Source organism: Anopheles bellator, chromosome 1, assembly GCF_943735745.2.
Source record: "Anopheles bellator chromosome 1, idAnoBellAS_SP24_06.2, whole genome shotgun sequence".
NCBI lineage: Eukaryota > Metazoa > Arthropoda > Insecta > Diptera > Culicidae > Anopheles > Anopheles bellator.
In genome coordinates, this window is record NC_071285.1 from 3,972,083 (window position 1) to 3,987,298 (window position 15,216).

At 53.3% G+C, this 15,216-nt stretch overlaps 3 protein-coding genes across 6 annotated transcripts; 2 read left to right on the forward strand and 1 right to left on the reverse strand.

The window, feature by feature from the left end:
* Positions 1–164: 164 nt before the first annotated feature.
* On the forward strand, positions 165–3,296 carry LOC131205987 (spondin-1). Its single transcript, XM_058198324.1, has 4 exons — positions 165–564; positions 876–1,267; positions 1,340–2,423; positions 2,487–3,296. Exons 1-4 carry the CDS (start codon positions 348–350, stop codon positions 3,161–3,163), a joined length of 2,370 nt encoding a protein of 789 aa, XP_058054307.1. The 5' UTR covers positions 165–347; the 3' UTR covers positions 3,164–3,296.
* Positions 3,297–4,055: 759 nt separating this feature from the next.
* Positions 4,056–12,587, reverse strand: LOC131205989 (cholinephosphotransferase 1). Of its 4 annotated transcripts, XR_009156781.1 has the most exons (8): positions 11,708–12,587; positions 10,548–10,947; positions 7,641–7,778; positions 6,388–6,546; positions 6,159–6,323; positions 6,006–6,087; positions 4,855–5,314; positions 4,110–4,250 (listed from the first exon to the last, which is right to left on the reverse strand). XR_009156781.1 is itself a non-coding variant. In XM_058198327.1 (7 exons), the coding sequence occupies exons 1-7, from the start codon at positions 11,917–11,919 to the stop codon at positions 4,060–4,062; spliced, it is 1,347 nt and encodes a 448-aa protein (XP_058054310.1). In that variant the 5' UTR covers positions 11,920–12,587; the 3' UTR covers positions 4,056–4,059. The 4 variants fall into 4 exon arrangements, 3 of the variants coding, with proteins under 3 accessions (XP_058054310.1, XP_058054309.1, XP_058054311.1); XM_058198327.1 differs by lacking the exon at positions 4,855–5,314 and having other exon boundaries at positions 4,056–4,250; XM_058198326.1 differs by lacking the exon at positions 4,855–5,314 and having other exon boundaries at positions 4,056–4,250; positions 5,952–6,087.
* A 354-nt stretch (positions 12,588–12,941) lies between these two features.
* Positions 12,942–14,277, forward strand: LOC131205992 (protein farnesyltransferase/geranylgeranyltransferase type-1 subunit alpha). Its single transcript, XM_058198335.1, has 3 exons — positions 12,942–13,161; positions 13,232–13,586; positions 13,711–14,277. The coding sequence occupies exons 1-3, from the start codon at positions 13,020–13,022 to the stop codon at positions 14,231–14,233; spliced, it is 1,020 nt and encodes a 339-aa protein (XP_058054318.1). The 5' UTR covers positions 12,942–13,019; the 3' UTR covers positions 14,234–14,277.
* Positions 14,278–15,216: the final 939 nt, after the last annotated feature.

The window sequence follows — 15,216 nt, forward strand, 5'->3', positions numbered from 1 at the left end:
CGCTAGAGGAGATAATGGGACGGCGAGAGAACATTGACGGCCATCGACATCTTGTTGATAGTGAGGCTTGAGATAATCCCCGTGTGCATCCTGCAGCCACCGAACGGAACACGGCATCACAATCTCCTAGCGTGTTCCACATGCTCTTTCAGTCGTCAATCAGCCGTCTGGCCACTCGGGAGAATCACACCACGTTCAGCGTGCTGCGCGCGGCAAGAGGCGCTCTTATCAGTTCGGTGTTCGTTCCGTTCACAGTAGCTCAGTGAAATCAGGACTCAGTGGTTGGACCCAAAACAGAGACTGCCTCTGATAGGCGATCGATCGTTTGGAGGACCAGTGTCGTAAGTATGGCCCGTGAAAAGTGGCCACCGTTTCACGGGATCGCCGGTGTCGTGACGATTCTGGCCGTCACCATCGTTGCCGGGCAGCACTCGGAGGCGTGTAGCAAAGTTCCGGCGCTGGATGGGCAACTCGTCGCCACGCCGAAGCAACCGGGAGACAACGGGTACCGGCTGGCCATCCGCGACGAACCGCAGGGATACGAGCCGGGCAAAATTTACAATCGTAAGTGATGACGCGCACACCGCAAGACTCTGGTCTAATTGTGACTAACGAACGTCGTGTGTCCGGGGGCCAAGAACTAGCCCATCGCTGATAATTACGAGCGGCCCACGGCAGCTCGGTAATGGCGTCACCGAGACACTTGCGTTACGCGAGCTGTGCAAAGTGCAAAGCGAATGATAACCATCGCTTCCGCGATCGTACGCGATCTCTGTGCGACAATTGTGCCGACAAGTGATCGCGCATGAAGGTTACTTTGACCGACTTACCGACCACTACCTTTTGTCTCTATCCCGCCCCGTCTCGACGGCCAGTATTTATCGTCGGTTCGCGAACGCACGCAAAGCTGCAACAGTTCACGCACTTCACGCTGGTGGCCCAGGCCAGGAATGGTGTGCGCACGCACGTCGGCGGCCCGAAGCGTGTCGGGCGCTTTCAGCTGTTTAGCGATTCACTCACCAAGTTCCACGAGCAGTGCGTCAACACGGTCACGCAGGCGGACGATTTCCCCAAGTCGGAGATTCAGGTAATGTGGGTTGCACCGGCAGCCGGCTCCGGCTGCGTGAGCATTTCCGCCATGGTCTACGAAAGCGACCAAAAGTGGTACGCCGACGATGGTGCCCTCACCCGGGTGCTGTGCGAGCACAAACCGGAACCAAGGCTACGGAAGGGAGAGTGTTGCGCCTGCGACGAAGCAAAGTACAGCGTAAGTCCGTCCGTCCGTCCGTTTCCCGGTCAAATCCGGTTCTAATCGGTTTCGTCGTGTTTTCGTTGAAAGTTCACCTTCGAAGGCATCTGGTCGAACGAAACGCACCCGCGGGACTATCCGTTTGCGATCTGGTTGACACACTTTTCCGACGTGATCGGTGCGTCGCACGAGACGAACTTTTCGTTCTGGGGCGAGAACCATATCGCCACCGACGGCTTCCGGATGCTGGCCGAGTGGGGATCGGTGCGGCTGCTGGAGGAGGAACTGCGTGCCAAGTCGAACCGGTTGCGGACACTCTTCAAGGCGGCCGGTCTGTGGTACCCGCGGGTTAACGCCAACACGACGTCCAACTTCCGGGTCGACCGGAAGCATCACAAAGTGTCGCTCGCCTCCATGTTCGGCCCTTCGCCCGACTGGGTGGTCGGTGTGGCCGGACTAGACCTGTGCCGGGCGGACTGCACGTGGACCGAGTCACTCGATATCGACCTGTTCCCGTGGGACGCCGGAACGGACAGTGGCATCAGCTACATGTCGGCCAACGCAGAAACACAGCCGCGCGAACGGATGCATCGCATCACCACGCTCTACCCGGAGGACCCACGGGCACCGTTCTACGATCCCCAGTCGACCACCATGACACCGTTGGCACGGCTCTACCTTAGGCGCGATCGCGTCATGCCGCAGAACTGCGACGAAGCGTTCCTTCAGGCGCAGGTGCTGGAGCTGGCGGAAAACAGTGAGGAAGAGACACGCCCCGAATGTGCCACCAGCGAGTACAGCCCGTGGACTCCGTGCTCGGTGACGTGCGGAAAGGGTATCCGGATGCGTACGCGCGACTATCTGCAACCGGCACGGGCACTCGCGGTGCCCTGTACCAGCCAGTTGGTCGCGAAGGAGATGTGCGTGGCTGCGGTGGCCGAGTGTCCGGCCGAGTCGATGGCCGGCGGCGCTGGCGAAGACGAGGGTAGCTCCGAGGACGTCGGCAAACTGGCGGCCAGTGTGGACGACGCGGGCGAAGGTGTTGGCGTTTGCAGAACGACCCGCTGGTCCGAGTGGTCCGAGTGTTCCGTAAGCTGCGGAATTGGCGTAACGATGCGTACGCGAACGTTCGTCGAGCACGCGGGACGCAAAAAGTGTCCCCACATCAGTGTCGGTAAGTCGTTGACTAACCGATCGATTCCGCAAGTTTCTGACGAGTGTTCCATTTTTTTTTCAGTCGAAAAACAAAAGTGCATGCTACCGGAGTGTTCCATCACCGATATGGAGGCACCCGATTCGCTTTGTCCCGTCACACCCTGGAGCGATTGGAGTCCGTGCAGTGCGACGTGTGGCCGTGGGGTGACGATTCGCACCCGACTGTTGCTACTGGCGCCCGAAGAGCAGTCACGGTGCACGAACCGCATCGAGCTGAACCAGCAACGGGCATGCAGTGACAAAGCCGACTGTCAGTACGATACGTTCACGGCGCAGGAAATCTGCTCCCAGCAACCGGAAGCGGGCCCGTGCCGTGGACGTTACCAGCGCTACGCGTTCGCCGCTAGTCAGGGAACGTGCGTCCCGTTCTACTACGGTGGGTGCCGCGGAAACCGGAACAATTTTGTCACCGCCGAAGATTGTATGCAAACGTGTGCCCGTGGCACAGATGGTTCGCCCACGATGGCGCCGCCAGCGGCTGAGGCCGATGGCCATTTGCGGTCTAACAGCCCGTACGACACGCTGCCCGTCGACTGTGTGCTGTCCGATTGGTCCGATTGGAGCCCGTGCTCGGTGACCTGTGGCACCGGGCGTTCGGAGCGGATTCGAACGATCGTAATACAGCCACGCAACGGTGGTCAACCGTGTCCGCCGCGGATCGTCAAGCGTCGCAAGTGCACCGGTCCGCCGTGTGCCTAGCGATGATACACGATCCCCCTACAAGAGAGTAGCCGCACAACGCGTAGAATAAAGTAGATTACACAGCAGAAAATATGTATACTTAGCACACGGTGTCCGCCCGGGTTCAATAAAGAGCGCCATCGCCTGTTTTGAAGCGAACTGAGCTGTTAACTTCTTGCCCGAAAGAAAGTAACTGCCTTTGGCGCGCGTTCGAAGGTTACTAAGATGCACACCATTAACGTCATTTTGCTCACCTCAGTAGCCATCGCTTTCTTTCCGATTTGTTCGTTCGTGCACACCTCGTCGATATCACTGTTTTGGGTTTTATTCCACAATTCTACACTCGATCGACCGACCCCGCCGTGATTGGCCATTGGTTCGCCATACACCATGCGCGCTAATTCTTCTTAATCCTAGAGCTTCTCTTTGCCCTCAACGCAAACACATGCGTGCGTTCGTGAGTGTGCCTGTGTATAAATATATGCAACAACCAACCACTTCACTCCGCAAACGCCTGCTCCGTAGACTTCTCCGTTGGGGTCAAAGCAGCGCGCCACGCTGTTCAATTTGTTACTACTTTAAATATATATATTGCATTGTCTTTTAAATCTTCCACCCCGACCGAGCCGAGAACCGACAGATAGGAAAGGTTCGCTCTAACCAATAAGCAGTGTTCCGATCACCCCGGGCCGGGGATTGGGGATCTGTGATGCCGGCCCGCCAGATGCGGGCTTGTTGAACTAACAACTCAAAACGAAGGAAAATCAAACTAAAAAACCACCGTTAAACTAGTGCCGGTGTCACTCTCTCTATCTCTCTCTCTCTCTCTCTCTCGAGGCGGCGGGCAAACAATTGGCTCTATCTGACCATCCTGAGGCACCGTATCATGACAAAAAGGCTTCCGGCACCGGCGGTTAGACGCGGTGAGGCTTTCGAGGCGAAGATGACGGGGTTGCCCTCGGGCTTGACGAGCTGTCCTCCGAAGCCGACCGGTGGCTTAGGCTCGGCGGTACGGTCAAGTGGCGCTCGGGGGTCGATGGGTACGAGGATGGGTTGCGGCTGCAGTTGTTATTGCTCATCGAATACTGCTGGAGCTCTTCGGTGTCTGTGCCGGTGTGGTGGGAAAGAGAGAAAAAAATCAACGCAAAATAGGTTAAGCTCGATAAGAAAGTGCAACTGTCTGTTAAAGAAGAAATACACTACAAAAAACACTACCGCGTGTTACGAGAGATCGTGTCACGAGAAAACAAAACGAAGCGCATTCACGTTGCGGTTCGCATTCCGCGGACTCGAAGACGCGGGAAAACAGTGGAAGAAACACAAAACACAGGGACGATCAGCGATCTCTACACACATAGAGTTAATATGAAACAAGGAATAGTGAATGATACAACACAGCAGACCCCAAACGGATGGCTCACGGACCGTTTCTATCGTGTCGAGGAGGGGCTCTGCTAAAACGTTAGTCTCAAAAAGGACGCTACCCGAAATACGGAGAGCACACACTACAAACAAATGGGATAGCATCTAAAAGCACATTAAGCTAAGATTAGGATAAAAACAAACAATAGAAACATCGAATTATTAATCGAATCACGTGATCCGGGGGAGGAGACACTGCTAAACATTACACAAACACAACCAAGCACACAAATACACACGGGGGGGAACGGGGGGCGGTCAGAGTTCAGAAAGAGAATGCTACTAACCTTCGAATGGCCGCGCACAAAACTGGCGCTCTATCTTCCCACTGGCGCGCTCAAGAACAATTTTGGAACGGGACTTTGGTTACGCACGAACATTAGCGGATACGGGCGGGATGCTGTTACATCGCGGAGCACAGTTCCGACGTTACGGGTTAGGGTGATCGTAAGTTCATAAAACACACGCGACGCAGGGGCCTCCTTTTAAACCCCCCGGGGGGCACTACCAGTATATGATCGCTTTCGCTTTTCGACACTTTTCTTTTCCCTATTACTGCACAACCTTTGAACGTCTTCGATCCTTTTCCGTCTTCCATCTTTGGTCGGGGGACCAAAGTTTAACATTTAAACTGTCCCTACTGCCCTAAGCCCTATGCTGGCGGGCAAATGCAAAAACTTAATCCGCGGGTGGCCTCCGACGACGACGAAACGGAAAGGATACACGAATGTTACACACGAGTTAGCGCTACATGACAGTCAGGAGCGAGCGAGAGAGAGAGAGAGTGAGTTTAGAACACAATTACCACGGACACGAAATAGTGGGCACAATAATAAAAGACAGTAAAAAAATAGAGCAAGAAACAATAGAATAACATTGAACGGCTAGCATCTAATTGCGCGCTGGTGCTGGTGAAACGGTGAAACGGTTTGTTCGATAACGTGACCAACGCGCGGTCACACACTGAGCACCATCATAACACGACCCAAAACAGAGAGAAAAATAAAGATCGCCAACGATCTGCTTTCCGTACCGACAACCGGACCGAAGGTAAACGGACCGGACCGAAGGTACAAAAAGAGAAGCTAAAAGAAAAGATCGCCTTCGAACGGACCACCTGTGGTCGGTAACGATTACGCCGCGCCTCCACCGATAGGGCCGGTTCGGGCCCTTCGGAACGGTCTCCGATTGGCACCGTGCTTGGTGAAGCTGCCGCACCCCCCCAACCGGCCAGCATGACGCCAGGCGGCAGTTCACTGATGCTGCGAACCGTGCTTTCTACTACTGGCCCGGGTTTGCTTCCGGTTGACGGACTGTTGCTGCTGCTGCTGCTGCTGCTGCACGTTGTTGTTGTTATTCAGGGTTAGACTACCGTGCGTACCACCGTTTCTGTTATCGTGACCATGGTGGTGGTGATGGTGCTGTGGAGGGTTCGTACCTTGTGATGTCATGATCGGCTTCGGCGGGAACGGAATCCGGAAGAGCTCAATCCTCAGATAGTCACAAATCTCCAGACAGATCTACGAGATGCGAAAGGCACGGTTAAAGGGCACGTTCGACTCCAGAATGGCGCACCTAAAACAATACGCACCTGGCCACAGTATCGTATCAGATCGATCGTGCACCACAGCAAACAGAACCACAGGACCAGGTACTCCGGCAGGAAGCAGTTGAAGTATTGGTTCAGAAACAGACAGAGCGGACCGATCAGGCCCCAGTCGAGGTACTCCATCTCGCTCTTGGTCATGTGGGCCACCTGCCAAAACGGGGACGGATTAGCGGGTTGGGGGGTGGGGGGCGCACCATCTCTCAATACATACCACCAACCGGTTGGTCACTTTGGCCGTGATCATTCCGAACGCCATTATGTAGAGGGCCGGATGGTTCTCGTAGATGTGGTCGGTGGACTTCTGCGAGATGACGTAGGCCGGCACGACGACGAACAGGAACGGGATGATCGGTGACAGCACACTGGTGCCCTGCGGGGTCCAGCGCGAACATAGGAACGGAAAAAACAGCTAATTAGCGGGTCGGTTATTTGACTGACTGGAAAATGAAGGAAGGAAGGACACGCGAGGACACAGAGAGAGAGAGAGAGAGAGAGTGAGAGTGTGTGCTACAACTAGGGAGAGATTAGTCCGGATGATGATGGGAGATCACAAGCGATAGTTAGGACAGTGGGAACAAGGATTCTCGGTGGATGAAGTAGGATGACGGATTGTGTGTTGTTCTAGCAAAAAATTAAAAACAAATTCGCACAAGCGATTGTACTATTTACACAACTAGACATTAACATGGCGTTTTGTGAATGATTTCGAATGCATTCGTTCAATGGGATTCTCAAAAGTTTCCAAGTTCTAAGCGGCTCATCAGGTCCGTCAATTTTTTGCTACAACAAAGGGGAACGGGAGGAAGATCGTGGCATGTCGTGGTGTGTTTGTGTATGTTGTAACCCGCGTCTTGGCCCATCCCGTTTTTAGTGCCCCCCACACACTGTTGTCCCGGTGAAGTCGTCCGTAGTTAGTCCTCGTCCTTTTCGGGTGGGTTTCCCAGTTATTCTAACCACCATTAGAGCTAGCGTTATTGGGTGAGCCCACGGCCACGGCATGAAAGCAGCCAGTTACGATGCCCTGAAGCGCAACACTATTAATAGCCGATCCAGCGAGGCCAGAGTCCAGCGACCACTTAACCTCTTCGTACCAAAGCGTGATTGATGTGGGGCCGCGCGGATACCGGCAAGTATCGGTTAAAAGTATTGAATTGAATTACGTTGCTAAATGGCCCGACAACCCGTGCGCTGCTGACCGCCCCGCATCCGCGTCTTCAGTGTGTGTTTGTGTTGTAAGCAAATGTCGATAATATCCCAGCGGAATGGATGGAAACATGATTTCTTAAGGACGCCATACATAAGTTAGGCCGGAGGTCTAGCAGTTAGCCGAGGGGGGGAGGTGTTAGCCACACGCAACACATCGGGGACACAAACAAACAACGGACACGGGCACCAACTAGAGCACAAGCAAACCACACGCAGCACGCAAACGCACACAGGACACACATTACTTAGTTGCCTTACAGCGACGGTCGATCCATTCTTGCCTACGCCGCCACCGGTAAAGATAACGGCCGAGTTCTGATACGCTAGCAATCCGAACACAAACACGGCAAAGTACAGTGGAACCGTTTTTATGTCAATGCCTCCCATCAAGGGCAGCTGGAATCGACGGCGGCAGCATCGACAGCGACAGGCAGGCGGCAGGCAGGCAGGAATAGCGTTGGCCGTGACCACACAGAGACACAGTTGTGTTATGGTGCGCGTTTTAATGTGTGTTCAAATGTCCAACCGGAGTCGATAGCGAGAGACAGAGAGAGAGAGAGCATTTTGATGCGCAACGAAAGGATATTATGACCGACCGAGGGGAGCAGAACGAATGGATCAGAAGAAAGAAAGAAGAAAAAAATCATCGTAATGAGTGTCACCAGATTTGCGTGTAACTAACTAGAGTTTGTAAACATGTTAATTGGAGAGACCACCACTTTACACCCGGTTGATCCCGCAACAACCCGCGCGCACGGTTTGTCTGACTGATCGTTTATCTTGGCGGATCAGTACCAGCGTGAGTATTGTTAAATGAGGTGTTTGCGATGAATGAATGAGTTAGAACCGAGTTAGAAAAGACCCCCCGATAGCAGAGTGGGACAGCGGGATGGGAAGAGGGCCGCTTGGGGCGAGCGGTAGCATAAAACAGAATGTGTGGCAACGAACGCTTACAGCAACGGTTGAACCATTTTTACCGCAGCCACCGGCCCGGAACGTTTGGCAGAAGGTGACGAACATTTGCACGAAACCGAACGTAAAGAAGCCACAGACCGCATAGTTCCAGCTGCCACCGGCCAGTGGCATCTGGGGCAGGGCAGGGACGGATGATGATCGTACGACGGCGGCGGTTCGCAGGATGTGATTTGCACACACACCGCGAAGAAAGGATAAGCACGGATGAGACAGATCGGTGAGAATGAAAGAACGAAACAAAAAGTGGTGGGATGCGATCAGTGTCGATGATAGGCAAACACGGGCAAAAATGAAACACATACACAAAAGTCAGCGACAAATCAGTATTATTCACACAACGCGCGATCGCGTGTTGGATCGATAACCCCGGCCCCCCCTTAACACATCGGTCAGTAACAACAACACAACACTCGATCAGAGATCATGCACATTCGTTATCGTCCTCTCAGCAGAGATCATGCGAGAAAAGCACGTGGAGTACGTAGGTTACATCATGCACTAAACACAACCAAAGGATACGAAAGACCACGACAACTAATTGGCCCCCTTTGGTCCGTTTGGGTTCCACGGAATCGCGCACGGAGAGGGGCCAACCGAACACCGCGTTCATAGGCGCCGGCAATGGTCATACGTCCAAGTTCGGGGTGTCGAAGAAGAGGTTAGCCACAGGGGAGCATTGTGGCCAGGAGAACGGTGGGACATGATAAAGAGGGGAACGAGAGAGAGAGAGAGAGCGAGCTGGTGAGAGAGGAGGGTTAAAAGTTTACACTTACGGCGACCGTCGATCCATTTTTACCAACACCGCCGGCCCGTATTACCGCACCGAAGTGCAGCAGCGACCAGCCTCCGCAAATGATGGTCATTATGGCCATTGAGCTCCACAGCTGGAGCTGTCCGAAGATCTGGGGACCGTGTGCGCGCGCGCACGCGACAACGCGGTTTACGGGCGGGGCGGAAAAGAAGCGAAACAGGCGCGGAACAGGCGCGGAACAGGCAGGACAAATACGGGCGGGGGGTATAGAAAGAAGAGAAAGAACGTTGCGATATAAGTAGTGACACGCGAAATGCGAGCTTGAAATTTGGAGCATTTTTACAGAATCGGTACCCTACTCGTGACGTGTGAACGAAATGGCAACATGGGGCACGTTCTAGGACGGCAAGCATGGTGTGTGGTGTGTATTAATTACAGGCGCGACGGATACAAAGTGCGACTTTTACTGATAGCAGTATGACCGTAGCGCGAGCGGTTAGCAGACTGCCGGACGCACGCCGACTCGTGTCTGATTACGGAAAAATTAGGCTACCCGAAACGAGAGGTTGATAAGAATGCTTCCTTACACACCCCGTTATTGGATGCGATATAAATATTAAGGATTTCGCTGTTTACTCGCTCCCATGAAGCGCACCGGGATGTGAGCTTATCAGAGAGAGAGAGAGAGCCACACACTGTCGATAAGGACCTTTTATAATGTACTGATAACAGCTGGACTTTATTTAGCGCGCACCATGCGGCACCAGAGACAGCGTTTTTTAAGCAAAAAAAACGGGGCCCGCAATGGACCCCGCAACACATCACGCCACATGTGTGCCCGTGAGTGAAACGCGTGAGCAACCCTTATTTTACTATCCCCGCCGTGTCGTGTGTCTTGGCCCATTTTTTCCACCCCATTTAGACTCGATATGGTAAACAACGGTCGCACACACGATGCTCGTTTGTTTGAATGATGGGAAAAATCGCATCATCATTATAATGCACTTGAACGTGCTCGACAGATAGATAGGTAGAGAGAGAGAGCGATCGTGCGAAGAAGCAGCTTCATTCATCGCCCACCGCCATTTGCTTGGGTGGTCTCGCCCTAGAGCCTAGACGCCCTAGACACCATATTTCGCGTGCCGGGATCGCGCGCGACCAATTGGGACTAATAAATTCTATCTGCAACACAGCATCTGATTGCACCGATCCTATAAAACATCGTGCGAATGTGTGGTCCTATGCAATCTAGAGTGGCGCGTACGTGAAACAGCTGCCGAGTGTGGCCACAGTTTCCGCTCAAGGTTCAACTAATAAAACGCCCGAAGTGCAGCAGAGTTTGATACAATGGCGTCTGATGGCCTCCAATTCTTATGTTGTTGCTGTAAAGAAGAGTTAGCTGTGCGAGCATCGGCCCGATCGGGAGCTGTGGTACTTACCTTTGTCATCCAGATCGAAGGACCAAAGACCGCCGAGATCAGGTGGATGGTGATGATCGTACACTGCGCCTCGGTTACGTCGATCTTGCCGAAACGCAACGTACCGGACACGTACGTTTGCCAGTGGGCGCAATAGAACAATGTCATCGCGCAAAAACACTGGAAGAACATCCAGCGCGGATAGTACCCCAGCTGGACGGAGATACACGCGGACAGGGCAACGAATACGGTCGAAATCGAGTCACACCCGTGGTCAAACAGCTCACCGAGGGGCGACGACGAGTTGGTGCGGCGGGCCTGCTTGCCGTCGATCGCATCCAGGCTCTGGTAGATAAAGAGTCCCGCGGCGCAAAGTGCCGAGGCCCACCTTGGGGGCTCTTCTCGCCCATTCGGACTGTGGCTAGATAAAGGATGGAAAGGGATTAAAAATCAGTAAAGTCGGTTAAACAATTAATTCAAAAACTGTTGCTGAATTCGCCATCACGATCGCGTTGCAGATCTACATTTCGAATCCACTCTGACGAAGGTGGCACAACTGAGAAGCAGGCGCTGATTGACAGCAAATTGAATGAATCAATTTGAAATCCCATTATTGCCCCCAGTTTTATCGCACTTACGATTGGCCATCACGCGATGGCTGCTTTCTACTACCGCGCTCTGCCCGCTTGTTGCTTCACACCTTTTCGTGGTAATGTTCACGCAGTACAGCGACCTACGGCGTTTCCATGGTGACCGTACTACTCCTGCCCCAAAGTTTCGAAGATGCGTGCACCAACAAGCAAAACCAAAAACGGTTTGTATGCGATGCACATATCTCGTTTGCGGCCGCGGGCCGCGTCATCAGCGGAAGGCATTTTCAATGTCAGCGGCTACGTAAACATAACCGGCAAACGGGCATCACAACAAACACTGCTGCAGCTAAACTTGCTTGCGACTCAAACAAATCGCGGGTTGCTTAGAATTGCACAGGATCAGCGCGCGCGCATTGTTTCGTGTCCCCTTCGCACACCTAAGGATGCTGAGGAATTATATAATTCACGTGCAACGAGCGCGCGAAACGTCGCTCGAGCAGAACCGACCGACTTTCGTTTGCAACATGCAAAACAAGTGCCCCCGTTACGGAACGGTGGCCTCTGGGAGACACTGCAAACGGTACTTACTAGATCAGTATGAGCGTCGTGACAATGTTGATGATGAGACCGACTATCGTGATGAGATTCGGTGCCAGCCACAGCGGTACCTTCGCCACCAGCCAGCACCACCACGGCTGCAGGAACGGATCCATCAGGCTGACGTTGGTGCAGGAATACTTGTGGTCGCCCAGTTTCTTCAGCTGCGTCGTGTGCAGCAGCCTTTGCTTGTAGAAATACATTTTGCGCCGATGCTGCTCGCTATCTAATATTCGTGACGTTGATGGCCAGGGAGAGTGATGGCAGCCAAAGGCTCTTCAGTTGCTTCCGGGTGAGCGTAATGAACTTTCGCTTCGTAATTACACTGTTCGCGGCTATTCGCCCACAGCCCGATACATCTTACTTTTCACACACACGGCACTGACCCAGCGGGAAAGCACCTTTAAAGGATGAAACAAAGGCCACCGTCCTCTCTTTCGCGGGGGCCACTTTCGTTGACAACGTGTGTCGGATGAATTACGTTTCCACTACACACCGGATCGGGGCGGGCAGGGGGTCTACGCACTCGATCTTTTCGGCACTTTTCCGTGGGGGCCCCTTTTCGCCAATTATGCTGACGGCTCTTCTCACTGCGGTGATCGGTGAAATTTCACCGTCTCCTGCCGCCGTGAATCATTCGACCAGGAGACGCAGAAGTAGGCTTTGCTCGGCGACTGCTCTCACTGCTCGCGTCGGATCAAAAGTGGCACAACCAGAGACAATAGGATCACAACGTTTTCTTGAAGCGAATCACGGGGAAATCCCGAGATCCACAATCGCACAGAATTCGCGCAATTCGCGGACCTTGCACACCTCCGAGCGATGGAACAGTTTTTTGACGTATGGCACTTCGAATCACGCATCGTGTGATGATTTTCGGAGCCACCAGTGGTCTCGTTCACTCACTCACGCTCACGCCATTGTCGCTCTCGGTCGCACCGAGCGAACGCACTCACACCACCGTCTGTCACGCGACATCCGAAAATGACAGCTGATGGTGGCTGTCACAGTGATTGTTTGTTCGAATATTAATAAAAATCTTTAAGTGAACAGTGTTTTAAGCAAACATACAACTCTTTTGATAAATGAAATCGGCAATGGCCTGTGCGTGATATAAAAAGATGTTTCTGTGCCCTACCATTCAGCCACATCTGTATACACCTTGGCACTCACCAACTGACAGCACTGTCAGTTGGATGAAAATAAATATCTCGGTACACAACAACTTCGAGCCAACTTAAAAAACCGCAGACCGCACGGAATCCCGGCCAGTTCGAAAACAAACGTTCCAAGTGGCCCCACAATGGCAGATGGTAATAGTTCGGACGAGGACTTTTCCGACGACTGGGTACTGTATGCGCACCGCCCGGAATGGGCAGACATCGAGCCACTGCCACAGGACGATGGGGAGAATCCGGTCGTCATGATTCAGTACAGTGAAAAATGTAAGTACCTCCTCGGCGGTTTTTCGCGCCACCCCAATAACCACCATCCGTGTGCGCACATTCCCCACAGTCAACGATGTGTTCGGGTACCTGCGGGCCGTTATCGCCCGGCAAGAGAAATCCGCCCGTGCCCTGGAGCTGACCAAGGATGCTGCGCGGCTGAATGCTGCCAACTACACCGTGTGGCAGTACCGGAGAGACATACTGAAGGCGCTGAGTGCCGATCTGTTCGAGGAGCTGTCCTACATCGGCAAGGTGATTGCGGAGAATCCGAAAAACTACCAAGTCTGGCATCATCGGCGCGTGATCGTCGAGTGGATGGACGATCCGTCGAGCGAGCTCGCGCTCACCGAGAGCATACTGGATATGGACGCAAAGAACTATCACGCCTGGCAGCACCGGCAGTGGGTGATAAAGAAGTACGAGTAAGTACAGCGCCACGCGTTTTATCATGTTTACCCTCTCGTTGGCTTCTACGTGACGCCATCAGCGTAGTCCCGCCGGTTGTATAGTTAATTGTCCCATTTATACTGCCCTCTTGCGCCACAGCCTGTTCGACAATGAGCTGCAGTACGTGGACCGACTGATTTCGGAAGATATGCGCAACAACTCGGCCTGGAACGAGCGGTTCTTCGTGCTCAAGCACGCCGGATTCACGCCGGAGGTGCTCGAACGGGAGGTACACTACGTGATAACGCGCGTCGGGCTGATCAAGAACAACGAGAGTCCGTGGAACTTTTTGCGCGGCCTGCTGCAACAGGGCACCGGCAAGTTGTCCCAGTTCGCGAGCGTGGTCGATTTTTGCGAGGATCTCTACAACGACGGCATCCGTTCGCCGTACCTGCTAGCATTCCTGGTGGATCTGTACGCGGAGAGGTACTTCGATGTGCTGGCCGAGGGCGGCAGCGCCGACGCGGCGGACGAGTTCCGTGTCAAGGTGCACGATCTGTGCGGGTCGATGGCCGATCAGCACGACAAAATTCGCTGCAAGTACTGGTGGTACATAGCGGAGAACTTCCAGCGGAAAGCGGCCGCCCAAGCCGCGTCCAACGGTGGCCGGAACGGTGTTTAGAAAGGGGTGGGCTGGGCGAGAGCCAATAAAGGGGTTAACTTTGCATGCACAAGCATGTTGTGTGATCATTGATGTTTTGACCGCCACTGGTTCCTCTCCCGGAGGGGCGTCACTGCTTACCTGTACCATAGTTACCGATCGGAACTTGTACAAGAAAACGGGTGGGTCCTTCTCCAGGTATTTGCATAAGTTTCTCTGGTGTTATTATTAGTTTGTTTCTTGTTGGCTTACTCTCTCGTTTATCGTCCCCGTCCCGGATGATACTACGCTAAATCGGGTTTCCCAAGCACTCGCTGACATCTCCTCTGCCCCTCTCTCTGTCTCTCTCTGTCTCTTTCTGTCTCGCCTTTTCTAAATGGTTATAATAGATCCGCGATTTCGCCTTCCGCGCGGGCACTGGTCTCTGTGCCCCTATCTGCAGCTCTGTTTGTTTGCTTCTCTTCCAACTTTATTATGTCACTTGCATGAAGAAATGCTGTTTCTTTACTTAGCTTTATACAAATGGTTTTGTGTTCACTTGAGGATTCATTCTTCTACTTTTTTGCCACCATTGCGCTTCCCCTTCGTGTTCCGCTGTTGCCGCACACCATTACGCCCACTGCTAACCTTCCGTCTGCGCTGCCTTCTGAAAGTTCGAGCTTTTGATTCCTATTGCGCCACCAGACACACCACACCACTCACACGCCATTTACAATAATTTCAGAAACAAATCATTTCCTCCTCGTGTTGATTGCGCGTCCACGCGTCGTCCGGCTCCCGGTACCGGTGCCCTTTTGATTCGAGATTGATTTTGTATAAACGGAACTCCCCGGCGGACCCTAGAGCCGGTCGTTATGAGGTGTGTCTACCACGGCCGCCGCCGTGGCCTTGCAAAAAGCTATGAAAAATGATTATAAAATTCTTATAAAAAACCGTGCCGACGCCAGAATTCGAGGTCGTGTCGTGTGACCAAACGGATTCGTACAGGAAACAGTGGGGGGGGG

Excerpts from the sequence above, each read along its gene's own strand:
- LOC131205992 (XM_058198335.1), top strand. The coding sequence starts at position 13,020 with ATGGCAGATGGTAATAGTTCGGACGAGGACTTTTCCGACGACTGGGTA. Across the intron at positions 13,162-13,231 it reads GATTCAGTACAGTGAAAAAT|TCAACGATGTGTTCGGGTAC; the intron begins GTAAGTACCTCC and ends CATTCCCCACAG. Across the intron at positions 13,587-13,710 it reads TGGGTGATAAAGAAGTACGA|CCTGTTCGACAATGAGCTGC; the intron begins GTAAGTACAGCG and ends CTTGCGCCACAG.
- LOC131205989 (XM_058198326.1), bottom strand. The coding sequence starts at position 11,919 with ATGTATTTCTACAAGCAAAGGCTGCTGCACACGACGCAGCTGAAGAAA. Across the intron at positions 7,779-10,547 it reads CTTCGATCTGGATGACAAAG|CTGCCCTTGATGGGAGGCAT; the intron begins GTAAGTACCACA and ends CGTCGATTCCAG. Across the intron at positions 4,251-5,951 it reads TGGTCACGATAACAGAAACG|ACACCGAAGAGCTCCAGCAG; the intron begins GTGGTACGCACG and ends ACACCGGCACAG.
- LOC131205987 (XM_058198324.1), top strand. The coding sequence starts at position 348 with ATGGCCCGTGAAAAGTGGCCACCGTTTCACGGGATCGCCGGTGTCGTG. Across the intron at positions 565-875 it reads GCCGGGCAAAATTTACAATC|TATTTATCGTCGGTTCGCGA; the intron begins GTAAGTGATGAC and ends CTCGACGGCCAG. Across the intron at positions 1,268-1,339 it reads GCGACGAAGCAAAGTACAGC|TTCACCTTCGAAGGCATCTG; the intron begins GTAAGTCCGTCC and ends TTTCGTTGAAAG.